Consider the following 18794-nt stretch of genomic DNA (forward strand, 5'->3'; position numbering starts at 1 on the left):
AGATCCCTATTTCTCCATAAAGTAGAAACAGTGTGAGTGTGACAGCCCAAACACAAGTTATTTTCATTAGAGATAATTAAGACTCAACAAAACTGTCTTTTTGTACTCGACGGCAACGATTTGGAGCAACAAAGCAACCAGAAATCGTTCAAAATGAGCGACAGCATCCGTCCTTTATGCAAATCTGCATTAGTGCAATGGGATATGGATACAGTTGGATACTAGTAGTCATGATGATTGAACTTAGGCAAGAGAAAATGTTTTAGAATAACACACGGCAAGGGGTTTAACAGGAAGATGAAGCGGTTGGCAATATTACTGTGGTAACAATTACAGAGCCACTTCCTGTTTGAAGAGCAGCCTTTAAACATGGAAAGTTTGGGTCCATTATAGAGGCCTCAGAGGATGTGTGCAACTTGTATTCGGTGTTGTAAGACAAGAAACGTGATCAGTTTTACGTTGTTTCCATGCATGTCTGATATTTACATTTACATTTATGCATTTGGCAGACGCTTTTATCCAAAGCGACTTACATTGCATTATCCTATACATTTATACATAGGTATGTGCAATCCCCTGGGATCGAACCCACAACCTTGCGTTGTTAATGCAATGCTCTTACCACTGAGCTACAGGAAAGCTTTTGTAGCATTATGTAGATATGTAGCATTTAGGCCCTGAGCAGTCAGACACTATCATGTCAGTGAACGTTAACTGTTTATAAATATGTGTGGCTATACTCAACCAATCCACTGTCTCATACTAACCTTAAAGTGGCGTAACAACTGTATCAGATTAATATCTTAAAGGTGGGGTATGTAATTCACTTTTTTGGCCATTTTTTCAAAATCACTTGAAATCCTATTCCTAACCCCCTTACAGCGACTGAGTTAGAAGCACTGAAATGAAAATTAAGCAATTTAATCATCTGTGAAACGGGCAGGACCCGGAAAAACTCCAGCCAATCATTTCCAAGACCACCTAGAATCATTGGACAGTAAGTGTGTCAATCAAACGGTCATACCTTACCCCCCTCCCCCCATCCCCACATGTTCTTTGAATGGGTGGAGTCAAAGGAAAGAAGGTAGGACCATTTGAGTTGTGTATTTTTCAAAATCTTCAAATCACATACCCCACCTTTAAAAACTAAGGACAATATAGTTCGAAATTGGTTCGAATTCGTAGAAATTGCTACAATTATTTTGGACAAACGATTGTAAAAAATATTATTATTAATATATAAAAATAAAATCAATATCTTAAAAACTAAGGAAAAATATATATAATAAAAAATAAACACATACATATATCTATATATAATCTGAAACTGAATCGAATTTAATTAACTGAAAAAAAAAACTTATAAAAGTTTTTTTTTTTTTTTTTGATTAAATTCTGATTCAGTTTCAGATTATATATATATATTCAGTTCATTCAATTCAGATTCAGATTTACTTCATGTTTTTTCAAGGTAATTTTCTACTACCAGGTTTTCCATGACTGTAGAAACCTTGCAGCTCAGCATAACTGCAATTTACACATACCATGAATTTACACAGTTAAGGAAACTTAGAGTGTCAACATGCTAAAATCCACTCCTACGAGTGACGGGAATTGTAGAGGAGTTGATCTAAGTTGCTTGTCTCAGTTGCCAAATCTGAGACACAGATAAATGGCAAAGTGCCACTAATTTTTTTTATTTCTTTAAAAAAAACATGCTGCGGTCTTTCAAACCTCCTAGAACCCTTCCTCAGAAATCTAACCACAAAGAAAGCTCAGGCATCTCATACCAAGACTGTTTGTCAAGTCCAGACATGTAACGGAGTAAAGAGAGAGTCTATATGGTCCAGAGGAACTCAGTGTTTCAGTTGTTTGACTCTGATCTCAGCTGCACTGTTGGTGGCTGTTAAGCCAGTGATGTAATGGATTGGGACGGACATATACAGAAAAGCTAATGTATACCAAACTTCAATGACGAGCCAAACTTTATAGCCCAGAGGTTTCTTATTTATAGCTCAGGACAGGATTTTTAAATTATGTAAATATTTAAAGGGATAGATCACCCAAAAATGAAAATTCTGTCATCATGTCATTCCAACCCGATATGACTTTCTTGTAACACTTTTGCGATAGTCCACTTCAGGCATTCTACTAACTGTATAAGTAACTTTACAACTACATGTCAACTAGGGCCCTTGTTTACACCTGGTATTAAGATGCGTTTTGGTCGATCGGATGATTCGCCAACAGACATCCTATACTGACTAAGTATCTTTGTAAGTATATTTCAACTTTTTAAACTAACCCTAACCTAACGAATCTACTAATAATCTAAATAGTTAGTTGACATGTAGTTGCAACTTTACTTAGTAGAATGTCTAAAGTGGACTAAGTGGAACCGACTTTCTTTCTTTAAAGGTACACAAAACAGATATTTTGAAGAACATGTCCTGCAGAACAGAGAAAGTACTAAGTTTGGAATGACCTGAGTTTGATCTAATTCTCATTTTTGGGTGAACTATCCATTTAAGCAAACTATCCTCTGTTTTCAATTATGTCTAGCAGAGAGAGAAAAAAACTAAAAACGATAAAAATTTAAATCTATATTTGCTGATCTTAAAATCTGATGCACATTAGACCACCAATAAAAATTAGACCACCAATGTAATTCAGTTCTGCAGATGGAGAGAGTCAATAACCTTATACTGAACCTCACTGTTTGGCTTCAAGCCCGTGTTAATGTGTCTTTACTTTTAGGCAAGTTTCTCTTCTTGCAAACCAGCTTGGCAAACACCTTCAGGCAACTAACTATACAGTGGCAACACAACTGAAACTAACAGTTTGTAGAAAAAAACACAACGTCGTGAGTTTTTATGTTTCATAAAACAAGACAGTATTTTAAAAAAAGTTGCAGTTACCTATACTTCATAAATACTGTAGGTTATGTCTCATGCATGTGTTCCTGCCCGCCGAGCTTTTATTTACATGCAATTCTGTTAAACTCCCTCTATGTCGTGGTATTATGTTAATCTGATACGACGTGATCAAAGAATGTTCATATCATATGAAAATGTGTTCCGCAAGATAAACTTGTCACTGGCACATTTTACACACAACTTGCACATGCACCCCTTGATGGATCTTGTTTTTGAACTATACCTTGAACAAAACCGTTCTCGTTCACATTCAATTCAAAGACAGCCTCCAAAGACTGATTGTAGCGCGAACCAATAGCGCTCGACTGCGGGCAGTGGAAGGAATATTTAATTGGTTGGAACTACTGAACGAATACGCCCTCTTTCTAAACATTTGAGTGAAGAAAATCGTCATTTACATTTAATCATTTAGCAGACGCTTTTATCCAAAGCAACTTACAAATGAGGAGAACAATAGAAGCAATCAATCCAACAATAGTGCAACAAAATGAAAGTGCTGTGACTAGACCCAGCTAGTATAGCACAGTACAGGTAGCAAGTTTTTTACATTTTTGTGGAAAAAGGGCAGACTATTTTAGTAGTCCTAAAGAATTACAAGCTCGTTCTTGTGTGAATGGGAATCTGAAATGAGTTTGACTATGCAAAAACATCACTTTGCATGTACAGAGGTCAAAATGGACATGCACAGAAACACCTGATTCAGTTGAAATGTTGAAAATGTGTATGTAACAAGGTACGTTGATAAAGGAAGAAAGAGGCCGGAACCGGCGAAAGTTCAACAACTGTGATTCCAAAAATAAATAAACATAAAACGAATGTAGAAAACGGTAGCCCCTTACAGAAGACTGCTGCACACACATTAACCTAAAAACATAACATAAATGTCCAGGCCTGGTCCTCTCTCTTCCTTCACTGTTGCTCCCGTGAGAGATTCCAACCAAAGTGTGCAAGGGCAAGGATATACACAAGCATGCATGCAACAAAGTGATTGTCTACTGAGCATTCCAGGAGTTCTGAATTGACACCAGAGTTGGACTTGCAATGTAAAAAATAATGTAGTGCTGGTGTCAAAATCAGTCTGTTTTTGCTTGATTGTATTCAAAGTTGGATTCACATCAGGTAAGGTGAGGCAAATAAGCTTAATAGTCAATTGCCCTTTAAATCCAATCTAAAAATGTATCTCTGACATCATCCTGGTGGATGTGATCAAGCTTTAACATCTATCGGATTTCGTGTTTCCCAGGTTTTACAAGGTGTCTAGCTGAACCTTGCCAGTCAAGCAGAGGTGGTCGAGATTAACCTGCACACCTTGATCAAGTTGATTAGGAGTGGCAGATCACCTTGAACTTGAAACAAAACCGCTACCAGTTTACAAAAACCATCTTAAACTAATATGACGTTGTTTTTCCAACAGAAACCTGACTGTAATATATCACTTTCTATGCGGAAATGCATTTATTGTATTTCAATTGCAGCAAACATATTTTCACAAGGCCTAAATTCATTGTTTCACTTTTACTGATGACCTTAAAAGTTAAAGTCGATCACTGTCAAATAGGAATTACATTAAATATGATTTGAATACATTGACATTTAGGAGGGCTGTCGGCTGTGGCATCACAAATCATATTCATAATATGATTATATGCATAATATGCTGCTCAGTTATCCATAACAAATTTACCAAAAATCTGTTCCACTTTTGAATACTCACTCTATTAAATATATATATATATATATATATATATATATATATATATATAAAACAGAGTGATTTCTAAAACATCTGCAAATGTAATGAAGACAAACTAGCTGTCAAGTTGTATAGGATCCAATAAAAAACGAAAAACTGCATCCATCACTTATTACTGCAGTGCAATGACACACACACACAAAAAACCTGAAACATCTTACCACACTTTTTTTGACCTGTTCTTCATTACTATCCATCACAGCATCATCAATGCATGTGGACCCCTGCGATGCAGGTTTATGTTGAGACTGCACCAATTTGGAGAGTGACGGTTTGGAGCTGACGGTTCTTTTCAGCATCTGGATCTCCGCACCGAGCGACGCTGCTGCTGCTGCCGCCTCACCGACCCTCTGCTCCCGCACGCCGCAGCGCGTCCTCCCGCTGTCACCGTCATACAGAGCTGTCGCTTCGCTGGGCAGATTGGGTTGTGACGAAGACATCGCTCGGTCCAAACCATTTGGTCGTTTCTTTTTAAATATCCAAAACCCACTTTCTTGCTTTCTCTCCTTTTTGCCCAGTTTGGGGCTGCCAGTGAGTTTGGCTTTGCCGTGGAAGGATTTCCACAAGCCCCGCTGATGCTGATGGGATGGAGGAACATCATCCATGTCCAGTTTCCCTTCCATATGATCTCTCTGCAGTCTGCTGCTGTGTCCCAGTCAGATGTTTCTGTCAGGTTATGTTAAAAACATGCAAACCAATGCAAATGGCATTTACTTCAGTGTTGTGCTCAGCGGGACATGTTGAGTGTTAAAAACTTGTTTGATGCGGAAGTAGAGTGATGGACAGGCAAGTTCCCCCACACCACATCTGCAAACCTTTATGTTTCATAAAACAAGACAGTCCCCCAGCCTGTAGCCGTCATCCACGCCCAGTATTTAAAAAAAAAGTTGCAGTTACCCATACTCCATAAATACTGTAGGTTATGTCTCATGCATGAGGTGTTCCTGCCCACCGAGCTTTTATTTACATGCAATTCTGTTAAACTCCCTCTATGTCGTGATATGTTAATCTGATACGACGTGATCAAATAATGTTCTTATCAAATACAAATGTGTACGTTTTTACCACAAGATAAACTTGTGACTGGCGCATTTTACGCACAGTTTACTTGCACACCTTGGTGGATCGTGTTTTTGCGAATGAGAACTAGACCTAAACAAAAATGTTCTTTTTCACATTCACAGCCTTCAAAGACTGATTGTAGCGCGAACCAATAGCGTTCGACTGCGTGTTATGGAAGGAATATTTGATTGGTTGGAACTACTGAACGAATACGCCCTCTTTGCTGGGTTTCTAAACGGGTTCGTGATTCGTGAATGAACTAATTAATACGTTCGTGTGGATTTTCTGCTAGATAACAAAAGGAATGGAAAATTATAGGCTGAGTTTGCTTTGTTGTAATTTGTGAGGGATGCGTATGATGTTAAAAAATCTTTCTAGATTTTCTTAGAACAGTTGTTTTACTCGACTTGGAGTGATTATAGTTGTCTCTCTGAACGAATCTTTCGAAAGATTCGAGTCACTGGGATGATTTAAACCCCCCATCCTTTAGCACATAAGCATTTTAGTTTCAACATACTTTAAATTATACTTTCAAACTAATATATTTGCAGAGGTGTAAAGTCCAGGGGTCCAAGTCCTGCCTTATATTTATTCCACCCATGAACTCAGCCAGCTGATTTCACTAATTAGTTCTTCTATCTCCTGGCTGAAAAACTGTGCTATTTAGCAAATCCAAGTGATTGGAACAAAATACTGAGGAGGACTTTTACTTTCTGAACCTGGGCTTTACACCTCTTTATTTTTGAATACATAGTGATGTACCAAAATAACAAAGGCTTCCATGAAACGTGAATTTGGAAATGAGCCATCTAAAAAAAACATTTAACAATGATGAAAAGATGTACAGATCAGACAGGCTCTACCACAGAGGATGTGTTTATTTGTCAAAGGAATCATGATATATGACAGATGGTGCATTTATCATGCTCATAGGAATAGCTTGAGTAAACACATACAGGCCATACAAATCAATATCTCAATGCATCCATCTAAAAACCAACAACAGGTGATATTAAAATATCTCAGAGCCTTTTTACTGATAAAGATGGTCTGATATCCATTTTTATTTTTTTAAATATTACAAATAATTTGGTATTTTAGAGCTGGAGCAGCTGTCTTAAATGGCGTTTTTGTCAGGACCACTATCGTCAAATACGATTGACAATTCGCATACAGTTTGGATTGGTGGTATGGTTCCGTTCTGGGCGAGAACTCCCTGCGCATCCATGCAGCCTAGCATGGATAAGAGCAGGGAGAGCAGCAATAATCCCCCTTAGGGTAAACAGAACAGAACCATGTATGCAAATATATTTAATTCAAGATTTTAAAATACAACATAATTCGAGAATTTATTCTGATTCAAGGGGAATCAGAATGCCAAATCTTGACTGGGCGAGAGGAGGAGCTGGGGATGGAGGAGGGTAATTCGCTCCTGAGAAACGCGATAGCTGCTGATAATACTGAAGGAGCTTATCATATGTATACGGTGATAGGCGTCGTATTCCTATAGGTAGATGTGGATCAGCTGACAGTCAGCTGATGCGAGCTTGACTAACGTGACCTGACAGAACTAACGCTACGCCTGATATTATAACCAGAATTATACAAGTTGTCAAAAAGAATTACTTTTTTATGTGCAGTTGATAAAAGAAAACAAACATGTTTGATCTGAGAAAATTCTCTTTAACATACAGCAAAGTTTGCAACTGAAGGGTGCTCTGATTAGGCCTTCAGAGACAAGTAAATAAATAAACAATTAAAAATAATTAAGGTTTAATAATACTGTTAAAGGGTTTGCTATTAACAGCAAATGTTGATACTTCGTAACTGCGTAAACCTCGTTCAAAATGTAATGACTTTGTTGGTATAGCTGCTTCAAAAGTAGAAAATCACTCAAATGTTTAGTTTTCCACAAGCAAATCGGCACACACACCCGCGCACACACTAATTACTAAAAAATAGAAAACTGAAAAATAGAAACAGGTCACAAAAAAATAGAACAAGACAGAACATTTGCCATGTCTACTGTGAATAAAGCAGTCTTTGCCATGGAAACAGTCATACAGCATCACAGACTGTACAAAGTGTGAAAATGAACGAATCACTAAATCATTTAGCTAAACTAAATATTTCTACTTGGAGCCTGGTTTTAAATATCAGGCTCAGAAGTGACCCTGTTAACCGCAGTGCTCAACACATGCATTCATATCTGTGTATTGTGTTTTAACATACAAATACATTTGTTTGTTTGTTTGTTTCCCCACTGCATATCCTTCAGTGTGACGTTAAAGTGTTATGTGTCTGCTTGCAGACAAGCAGAAGTATAAATCAGCCGTTTCTGTGCAGGAATAGATTCACAGGTCCTGTTCATGCATCTGCTGTTGCATTTTCTGAAGCATCTCCTGCATCCTCCGCAACTGTAAGGGACAAAGTGAACAATATTAGGCAGATTCAGCATTTGCAAATGTCTCAAAAGTACTATTTTCCTGACTAGTTTTTTGTTCAGGGCCACATTTAGAAATAGCTAGATTAAGCAGGACTGCTGACCTCTTCATCCTTCATCTTTATCAGCTTTTCTGTCTCTACGTCAGGGGTGGACAGTGGTAGTATCGGGATGGGACTCTCCACGCGATTATCCTGGGTCAGTTTGCTGGTGAAAACAGAACATTTCATAAGTGAACTCAATGGCTGAGTATTTTTTCCTATTGGGTTTAGTAAGATATTTGGAAAAACCATTGTGACTTACCTTGTCATTTGCTGTATGCACTGCGCCCTGTAGTTTTCATAGTGCACGTCACACGTGATGTCTTTCAGGTCGTGCATGTGTGAGCGAATCAACATGGTCCTCAGCTTGACGAAATCACAATGGGACTGATTGTCCACTGTGACGAAAAAGAGTTGGAGGGGGTTGAAATTTATCTAAATTTTAAGTCTTACTTTCGATGTATGTACAGAGTTTGTCTTGTGAAAAATGTAGATATTCAAGCACAGATTTGTACTGACCTTCCACAATGCCCCATGGGTAAAGTCTCCCTCTCACCCGCTGACCTTTGACCTCCACTATTGTGTTGCTTCCAATCACAGCAAATGGAGTGCTCTCCTAAAAGCACAAAACATAGAGAGTTATATTTCTTGCTTCTAAGCTTTAATGCTTTTAGGCCTGGTTTCACAGACAGGGCTTAGATTAAGCCAGGATTAGGCCTTAGTTTAATTAGGATATTTAAATGGCTTTTATAAATATGCCTTTGAAAAAAAAACATTACTGGTGTGAATCTTGAGACAAAACAATGGCACTGACATATTTTAAGATATATCAGTGCAAGTTGCTTTCAGTTAAAGCAGCTCAAACATGCATTTTAGTCTGAGTCTAGCTTAAGCCTTGTCTGTGAGACCGGGGGTTAAAGTTTACATTAGTTAGTTAGTTAAACTAAATCTTTTTTTTAAAACGTACGTTACTTGAAATAAATTAAATGTTAAATGTAATGAAATCATTTTATAAAAATTTTTATTACGCTTATTTTATTTCAGCTAGTTGCTAGTTGCAACCAGACATCAGCCTTGGATGGAAAAGAAAACATCATTAAGTACTCAAGTCATAAAACGGACCTTCAGCTCTCGGTCCTGTTGCTTGAGCTCCTCGTCCTCATCAGAATCACAGTCTGGGAACTGGTACACTTTGATTCCGAACTTTTCAATCTCCTCTCTCACCTTGAATAGAAGGATCAAAAACATTCGTTACGTCAGAAGCCCTGACACTATCGAGCAAGGACACGCTGTGCGTATGAATGTGAACTGAGCATGTGCATGTATAAACAGGCTGAGGTGGAGATGGATCCACTTTACCCTGTCCTTCATCTTCCTCATCTCCGCTGGCGTCAGACAGTCAGCCTTGGAAATGAGTGGAACCACGTTCACCTTGTCCTGCAGAGCCTTCATAAACTCCACGTCCACGGGCCGCAGCCTGGGAGGAGAGCAGAGAGAGTGAGTGAGCTTATCCGGTCTGAGATACTTTATTTACTTTGCTGTCAAACTATATATATATATATATATATATATAGGGCCCTATCATTCACCGGACACAATATGGCACGACGCAAGTGTTTTTTGCTAGTTTCAGCCTGACGCAGTTATCATTTTCACGTCCTGCGCCACGTTGTTTAAATAGCAAATGCATTTGCGCCTATTTGTGCAACCATTGGCGTGCTGGTCTGAAAACGAGGTGTGTTCAGGCGCATTGTTGGACCGTTGCTATTTTGAGGCAAAGACTGCGCCATTGACCAACTGAAACCTGGTCTAAAGTCAATGGCGCAGTCTATTTTAGTCGCCTCAAAATAGCAAAGTTATTTTTTTTGCTATTTAAAGAGATGTTTTTTTGTTATTCAAAACAAAAAACTTGTACACTTTGCTTACTACACACACAGGCACGTGCAGCAGCACACAAACATTTTTAAATATGAAAAATGAAAGGATTACAATGTAAAAGATATTGTGTACATAAAGATATGGTGGAATCCGGCTTGTCCCGTAGATGTTCTGCTTGCTCGCTTAAACCTCGTGGACGAGAAGATCCGTTTGCACTCTGTAGAAGCGCTCAGTCGTTCCACTTGCAAATCCCGTCATGTAAATAGCGAATTCGTCATGGCGCGAGTGCAACTGGCTTTTAAAGGGAATGGGAGATGAGACTCTGATTGGTTTATTACACGTTACACCCAAAACACACCCATTACTCATTAAGAGAATAGAGACAACCCTTTTGGACCATGCGCTGGGAGCGCCGACCATTTTCCCGTCGTTAAACTAGCAAAAGTGGATTCGGGCACACGCCGAAGTGCACTTGCGCCGTGCGCTTTAGACCATGCGCTTAGATCGTTAAAATAGGGCCCATAGTGTCAGGCATATATTACCCATGGCCAAATGGAGGGATGAAGTACAAGCAGCAGTGAACACGATTATCCTGGATGTTCTTCCTGTTTAAGCCACTTTCATCCCGAAAATACTGTTCAAACTGCTGGTCAATATAGTCAGTATTGGCCTTCCAGCTGCAGGATTGAGAGGAAAGTGTCAGATTAGCAGAAATACCAATAATTGAATGAACAAATCTGTGGTAAACTCTAAGCACGTACGTACCTCTCCGTATTATTGACAGCGTCTCCAAAACCTGGTGTGTCTACAATGGTCAGTTTCAGCTTAACGCCCTTCTCCTCAATGTCAACGGTGTGTTTGATGATCTCCACAGTCTGATTAATGCGCTCTAATCAACAGAATACCTATTTGATGACTTTATTTAAATTGCAGTCAAATCTGCGAGCATGGGAGTAGAAATATACCTTCAGCATTCAGGAGTTTCCTGTCCTTGTACAGATCTGTGAGGAACAAGCTGTTGATGAGGGTGGACTTTCCAAGACCAGACTCCCCTGGAAAACATGGTGATTTATTGACATATCACATAAGACTTACTGATATAAATATTATAATTAAACTTCATTGCACAATGCACATTTCTTAATATTAAGCCTAAATGTGTTTTGATATCACTATTAGTAAGGATATTATGATCACTGTATAATATCAGTCGTTAAATGTAAGATATTTAAAGTGTCCCTAAAGTATACTTGCAATAGTTCCACAATCAAATATGCTTATGTCTTTGGTTGGACCTCAGCACTATTTCTGGATAATTAAAGTGCATTAAGTACAAAATTAGTTGTTCCAATTTAGCAAAATGTAAGTATATCAATTTAGTATACCAACAGTACAATTGCAGGGTATTTATATTAACTACATAAATATGTAAATGTATTTCTAGTATACTTAGCATAACATTTTCAAATACATTTTGGTATATTTATTTTTCACTAGGGCTGAATCATTAAAAGTATTATGTATATATTATCATAGTATTCAGTCATATTTTGAGTATTATTTTTATATTTTATAATTAATTTTTAAGTAATTTTGTGACGTTTTTATATTTCTATTTAGCTTTATTTTATATTTATTTCAGTTTTAGTCATTTTAGCAATTGAACTTAAACTTATTATATTTCAAGGGAAGATTTTTTTTAAGTCGGCATGAAACGGAAGTTGCAATAATCTTTTCTTCTTCTCCATTGTAGCGTATATCCAAGTGAAACAGCTTCTGGAATGAGGAAAAAATGTAGGGCGGGACTTCATTTTGTCTATCAGGAATTGATTGGATCATTGGATTGTTGTGGTTTGATATTGGACGATCTCAGTTTGCCACGCCCTCACGCCTGTCACTGCAAGAAGCATGTAATATTAGTCTCAGTTTTCACCAGAATGTGTCTGTGAAGTTTCAGTTTAAAATACCCAAAAGATAATTTATTATACCTTGTTGTTAATGCCCATTTAAGGAGTGGAAGGAAAAACATGCTGTTTTCTACATATATCTTTAAATGCAAATGAGCTGCTGCTCCACGCCCTACTTTCCAGAAGAGGGCGGAGCCTTTACAGCTCATGCTTCGGATACTCTGACAACAACATAAATTAGGAATGTCACACAGCCAAAATCTCCAAAATTTTCAGTAGTGGCGTTCAGCCTTACATGTTCGAACCGGAGTCGGACACTGATGGAGAGACTCAGTTACAACTTTTAGAAATGCAACTGGACGATTCTGAATGGTTAGTGAATACATTTATGTAGCTGTTGTGGCGTTAAATGGATTCAACTCATAGCATGTACCATCATGTAAATCCAAATATATTCAGAAACAACTTTTGTTCAAATCCAGCATTGAACTGACCCTCGTTTGTGAAGCAGTCTGGCGTAAAATGATTTGATCAAATTTATAACACTTTAACGACTTTCTTTGGCACGTTTCCTTCTTAAATGAAATTCAACTACGGTGTCCTCAGTGGCTCAGATGCCTTTGGAGACTCTTATGTTCATTGGTACATCCAATAACAGAACATTTGTAATGTTTTTTTGGTGCAGACATCTCCAGCTGCTACAGCGAGGAAACAGAAATGGTGGACCACTGTGGCTCACTCAGGGCGGGATCTATGCTAATAGGGCAGATCATCACCAGTCGTGGGCGGGGCTTCTGGAACCACTCGTTTGGAGAGACTGTTTATGATTCATGGGGATTATTAAAAAGGAGTGGGTGGATTTGTACCATTATAAGCTGGTTGTTTATACACACTGCTGACACACATCTGTGTTCTAACACCTTATAAAAGTGAATTTTGTATAATAGGTCCCTTTTAAATTTTTCATCCAATATTTATGTTTTATTTCAGCTTTATTTCAATGAAGGAAAACAATATTTAATAGTTCTAATTTTAGCTTTAGTTAACAATAACAACACTGGTGATAAGGAAACTCACCTGCCACCATGAGTGTAAAATCAAAGCCTTTTTTGACCGACTTCCTGTGAACCTGGTTTGGGAGGGTGGCGAAGCCGACATACTCTTTTTCCTGAAAAATTGGATTATAATGGCATAATATAAAGGGTTAGATCCTGACAATTCTGTAATTAATTACTCGCCCTCATGTCGTTCCAAACCCGTAAGACCTTCGTTCCTCTTTGGAACACAAATGAAGATATTTTTTATGAAATCTGAGAGCTTTCGGTCCCATTGGCAGTAACGTCATTGCAACTTTCAAGGCCCAGAAATGTGGTAAAGACATTGTTAAAATAGTCCATGTGACTACAGTGGTTCAACTTTAAGGTTATGAAGCGATGAGAATACTTTTTGTGCGCAAAAAAAAACTAAATAACGACTTTATTCAACAATTGCTTCTCCTCCATGTCATTCTCCTACGTGGTTGACGTATTGTAGACGTCAGTGCAGCGCTTCTGGGTTCTACGTCAGAATGTCGGCTCACTATTGGCTAGCTCCTGCGTAACCTTCACACGCATGTGTCGTGGTGCTCACATGACCAGCGTCGGCCAAGAGTGAGCCTACGTTCTGATGTAGAACCAGGAAGCGCTGCTCTCTTTACACTACGTCAACAGCGTAGGAGAATGACGTGGAAGAGAAGAGATTGTTTAATAATGTTGTTATTTTGGGGGGGGGGGGGGGGGGGGGTTGCGCACAAAAATACAAAAAAAAGTATTCTCGTCGCTTCATAACATTAAGGTTGAACCACTGTAGTCACATGGACAATTTTAGCGATGTTTTTACTACCTTTCAGGGCCTTGAAAGTTGCAATGACGTTGCTGCCTATGGCTGGTTCAGAAAGCTCTCAGATTTCATCAAAAATATCTTAATTTGTGTTCCGAAGATGAACGAAGGTCTTTCAGGTTAGGAACGACATGAGGGTGAGTAATTACTGACAGAATTTAAATTTTTGGGTGAACTATCCTTTTAATAGTGCTAATACTACCACATTAATTTCCATATCAAAACAACTGTACAGTATGCAAAAAACGGACATAGGCAAGCCAAATCATGTGACAGCTGAAGGGATAAAAATGAATCCAAGCGCCCCACCCCCAACCTTCACAGCCAGCCTGATGTATGCCACACGCGCTACATTACTAGGGCAATCCCACAATTCCTGCCATGTTTCATTGTGCTTAGTGAGTCTGTGTGGGAGCGGTCATGCCTGAAGGCCTCACGGTCCATATTTCAAATATTACATCATTTATCCTATTATATAAAACCTCTCTGCTGTCATATATAATTATTATGCTTGGTTTGCATCACGAATATGCAAATTTGGTCCTGTTTATTGGTCCAATTCATCTTAGAGAACAGCAGAGTGTATTCAAATCTCTAGGAAAGGAATGGATGTGCATGACCGAATGGCCAAGTTTGAATCTGTGTTTGCATTAAAACACAATAAGACTAATCAGTAGAGTTTGCTTTTGAGATAGCATTAAATAAAATAGCAAGTTTGGATCAGAAAGTGGAGATCAACTACTTAAAATCTGTCTTTGTACAATAGACTCTCCTGCTTGGCTTCATCTCCAGGATTGTTTGGCCTGTCTGGAGAGAGGTTTATCCTCATATTGGATATTGGATTTGGCTGTCAAGCACACTTGGCAACAGTCTCAGTCATTGGAAAGCGTGTATGTGCATTCGTGGGCGTTCACAGAGAAATAACGCAAGAAATGAATTGGATGTTTCCTAGCAGAAAGAGGCATTAGCGTTACATTCATCAGTCGTCCAGAATGACTGACAGTTCGCCCTCGGGTGGACACACGGAGAGCTAAGTGCACATTTAGACATTTCCTAAACACTTATCATGTTTTCTTAAGAGAATGTGAAATCAGAAAAATACCTCAGTACAAAAAATTTTAAATTCATTTAATAAATTAACAAGGATATTTATAATTAAAAGCACTACATTGGTCAATTTCACCCCAGTAATTTAAAAGAAAACACTATTATTTTATTATGCATTATTTTGCATTGTGACTTTAATTCTTTAATATTTAAACACATTTCTCCCCTAATTCTCATTATAGTAATGTGTATTAGTGTCACATTGCAAATAATCTAATTTGCAATCAAACACGATTCATTTTCTTTTCAGCAAAATTCAATTTATTACTTTTCTATATGGTGTTGGAGGTGGAGTATGGCCTTTCTTTGAGATCCACGCATGACGCATATCATTTAAAATAGTTATGCAATTAGATTCAGTGACATTTAATGAAAACTTTAAGACAGTGATGGCTAATGATGATGGTATCAGCATCGTTCTCATTGTTCTCAAATGATGCAATGGATGCAGTTCTCCTGCTGCTTTACAGTGAGGTTAAACAGAGACATGTGAAATGTGGGACACTGAAAGCAGGCGGTGAGGATTAGTTTCATGTATCTCTGAAAATGGACAGCATCCATGAATTTGATGGAAGAGATATTTGCAGTCTTTAAATAACTGATCAAATATACAGAATATGATATTTCGGTGTTCATTGTTACTCTCCTAACCAAACAGCTGTAGATAGAAGCTGTGATGATGCAGGAGCGCTATTCATAGCACTGTCCCAGAAATATATGCATGCTCACAGATGTGGATTAACCTATGTTAAACTCATAGAAATACAGCTCACTGTTTATATTGATGAATACATACAATAAAGCATGCTTACCTCTCCATCCTCTGTTGTGTGATGTGAAATGCCCGCAGCAGGTGAAGGATGCAGACGCCCATTCAAGCGTTGAGAAATCCACAACGATTGATGCAAACAGACACATTACATTTCCTTTATTAATTCCCGCTGCTATTTCAGTCACATACCGTTAATACTTCCCACATCTTACCTGATTTCACCGTTCGGCTCTTGTACCTGGCGCTGCTCGTCATCCCGACCGCTTTCGGAACGCGAAACCCCAAACCACTATGGAGAAGGCTTGTTCATTAATATTCATTTTCCCAGCCTTCTCATTGGACGCTCTATTTAAACACTACTGCTATTGGATGGCAACCGCGCAACTGCATTATTACGTAATTAATATTCATTAGAAGAGGTTTAGCCATAGTAGGTTTCATATTTTGGCTTTCAGAACAGCTGGAATAATTATGATTATGAGAGCAGCGATCTAACAGTAGCTACATCTGATCATATAGGGCCAACCATTTGCGAATTCATTTCATTGATCACATTCAACTGATAATAAATCGATATTACATCAAATAAAGACCATGTGATTTACTGAAAGGATTTATTAATAAATAAACGGACACTTTCAAAATGACCAATAATTCGACATACCTACAGTATTGCTGTATTTAATTATTTAGTTAAATATAAAATAATAATAATAATTGATAAAAAATTTTTTTTTTTAAATAATACAGTTCTGATGTTGTTTTAACATAGAGTCGCATGGTGGCAGTATAACGTCATATCCAGACTCGTAGGTACTGTAGTTCTCCATAATGGTTTGCATGAATGGATGTATGTGAGAGCCTTTGAGTGCTCAAACTATCTAGGTCATGTATGTATTCTCATGCATTGTGATTTTCTTCATAGAGGGCAAAGTGGAAAGGAAGATGTCTGGTGAGAAACACAATAGTGAGACCCTGCTCTGTAAATACTGCCCAGGAAACATTGTGACAGGTTACCAGGCCCGACTATAGGGAATTGTTCCTCTCTGTGTCAGAAACGGAGCGGTTTGTTTATTCTAAAAACACAGCAAAGACGGCTTAAATTAGGAACATGCTGACATTGTAACTTTGTTGGAGAAAAAACGAAGTAGGCCAGTGAATGAATGTAGATACATTTCCTCTGAACGTTTGAAGTTTGAGGAGGAAATAATATTGATATATCTAAAGAAACTGCTGGCCACTGAATTGAAAACATATGCTGATATTTTAATCAACCTATATTTGATAGCTACTGTTACAATTAGGGCTGTCGATTATGTGTTGATTTGGTGCGATTCATTCTGGAAAAATAACGTTACAATTATTAACGCTTTTACCTCACCCCGTCCCGGCCCAGACCAGTACGCCATCTTACATTGCATGTAGTTTAGTGTGGATTTGGTCAACTAGGTTAGAATTAGAAACATGTCAGACCATTTCAATCGAAACTTAAAGTCATAGTTGTGTAGTCCTGAAACAAAAGACCCTCCTTTGATCCCAAGGTCAGCAGACCTGTTGTTTCAGCACCCCTTTTCTGCTATAAAATCTGATCCAGAGGAGACTTTTCACATCTTACATGCATCAGTCTGGATAATTTGATGGGATCAGGAAGGAGGGTCTGCACTATACATTGTATGATTCACTGACAGCCTCATATTGCTCAGCAGCTTTCTGTTGCTCTTCCATAGCTCAAGAGACTTAAAGGAATAGTTCACCTAAAAATTATCCCATAATTTACTCACCCTCAAGCCATATATGTATATGACTTTCTTCTTTCAGCCGAACACAATCAGAGTTATATCAAAAAATATCCTGCCTCTTCCAAGCTTTGTAATGGTATTGAATATTGTATGAGTTTTTGAAGCTTCAAAAAGCACATCCATCCATCATAAAAGTAAACCATATGACTACAGCTGGTTAATAAATGCCTTCTGAAGCAAAGCGATGGGTTTTTGTAAGAATAATATCTATATTTAAAACTTTATAAACTATAATCACTGGCTTCCGGCAATGGACGTACGCGCATTTACGAGAGAGTTGGAAGAGTGACCTCTGACCCGACGTATGACGTAGGCGTGGCGTAAACGAACACGGGAGCGCAGAGGATAGAGCGAAACAAAACGCTGGTCCCGAATTAGAAGTCTAAAACGAGAAGTTATAACAAAAAATGGCAGATTATTTTGATATAAGAGAAGAGGATAGATTTTCTTACAAAAACCTATCGCTTTGCTTCTGAAGGCATTTATTAATTTATTAATAGTCGGATAGATTTATTTTGTGATGGATGGATGCGCTTATTGGAGCTTCAAAAATTCAAGGCCATTACAAAACTGGGAAGAGCCAGGACATCAAGTATCAACTTATCTCCTGAATTATGCAAAAATTGTTTTATACTGTATCTTGACAAGGAGAAAATAAATCATAATTCCAGAGTTAAAAATGTGGATAGCATGTGAGATAATTTAGTATTGGAAAAAATATATTTATTTCTTCAGGAAACAAATTGAGAACATGATAAGCAAAAGTCTAAATTGGTTCTCCAGATAATCTCATTGATGTTTAGAATAAAAAATGAGATATTAAAGAGGTTTTGTGCTTGATTTTTCTACTACCGTTTAAAGGTTTGCGTTTGGCAAGATTTTTTTTATGTTTTTGAAAGAAGCCTCTTATGCTCACCAGAGCGGCATTTATTTGATCAAAAATACAGTAATATTGTTGAAATATTGTTACAATTATTTTACATGGAAAAGCTACATTTTCACATTATCCTTCAGAAATCATTCTAATATTCTGATTTGCTGCAACAGAAACATTATAATTATTATTATCAATGTTGAAAACATTGTGCTGCTTAATATTTTTGTGAAAACCGTGATACGTTTTTGAAGCACTTAAATAGGAAGTTAAGAGAACAGCATTTATTTTGAAATAGAAATCTTTTTTTTGATAAATGCCAAGTTCCATCATGAAACTCTAGA

General features: G+C 37.8%; 2 protein-coding genes across 2 annotated transcripts in view; both read right to left on the reverse strand.

The window, feature by feature from the left end:
- mctp1b (multiple C2 domains, transmembrane 1b) overlaps positions 1-5621 on the reverse strand; it is a 32672-nt gene extending 27051 nt beyond the window's left edge. The window contains exon 1 of the mRNA XM_082157975.1: positions 4851-5621. Within this exon, the coding sequence (XP_082014101.1) occupies positions 4851-5312 (462 nt within the window). The 5' untranslated portion in view covers positions 5313-5621. The remainder of the gene's footprint in view (positions 1-4850) is intronic.
- A 988-nt stretch (positions 5622-6609) lies between these two features.
- On the reverse strand, positions 6610-16047 carry septin5b (septin 5b). Its single transcript, XM_082158227.1, has 12 exons — positions 15990-16047; positions 15818-15828; positions 13098-13188; positions 11079-11165; positions 10879-11002; positions 10656-10790; positions 9595-9712; positions 9358-9459; positions 8755-8851; positions 8498-8633; positions 8299-8401; positions 6610-8168 (listed from the first exon to the last, which is right to left on the reverse strand). The coding sequence occupies exons 1-12, from the start codon at positions 16030-16032 to the stop codon at positions 8106-8108; spliced, it is 1110 nt and encodes a 369-aa protein (XP_082014353.1). The 5' UTR covers positions 16033-16047; the 3' UTR covers positions 6610-8105.
- Between the last annotated feature and the right edge of the window lie 2747 nt (positions 16048-18794).

This window comes from Leuciscus leuciscus (genome assembly GCF_965113295.1).
Source record: "Leuciscus leuciscus genome assembly, chromosome: 24".
NCBI lineage: Eukaryota > Metazoa > Chordata > Actinopteri > Cypriniformes > Leuciscidae > Leuciscus > Leuciscus leuciscus.

What these genes read in the sequence shown, in the direction of transcription:
- septin5b (XM_082158227.1), bottom strand. Translation starts at nt 16,032, where the DNA reads ATGACGAGCAGCGCCAGGTACAAGAGCCGAACGGTGAAATCAG. An exon ending in AACAGGACCGAGAGCTGAAG is followed by an intron (nt 8,852 to 9,357) that starts GTCCGTTTTATG and finishes TTGTGCTTTTAG; the next exon opens with GAGAGCACTCCATTTGCTGT. An exon ending in TGCATACAGCAAATGACAAG is followed by an intron (nt 8,402 to 8,497) that starts GTAAGTCACAAT and finishes TGTTTTCACCAG; the next exon opens with CAAACTGACCCAGGATAATC.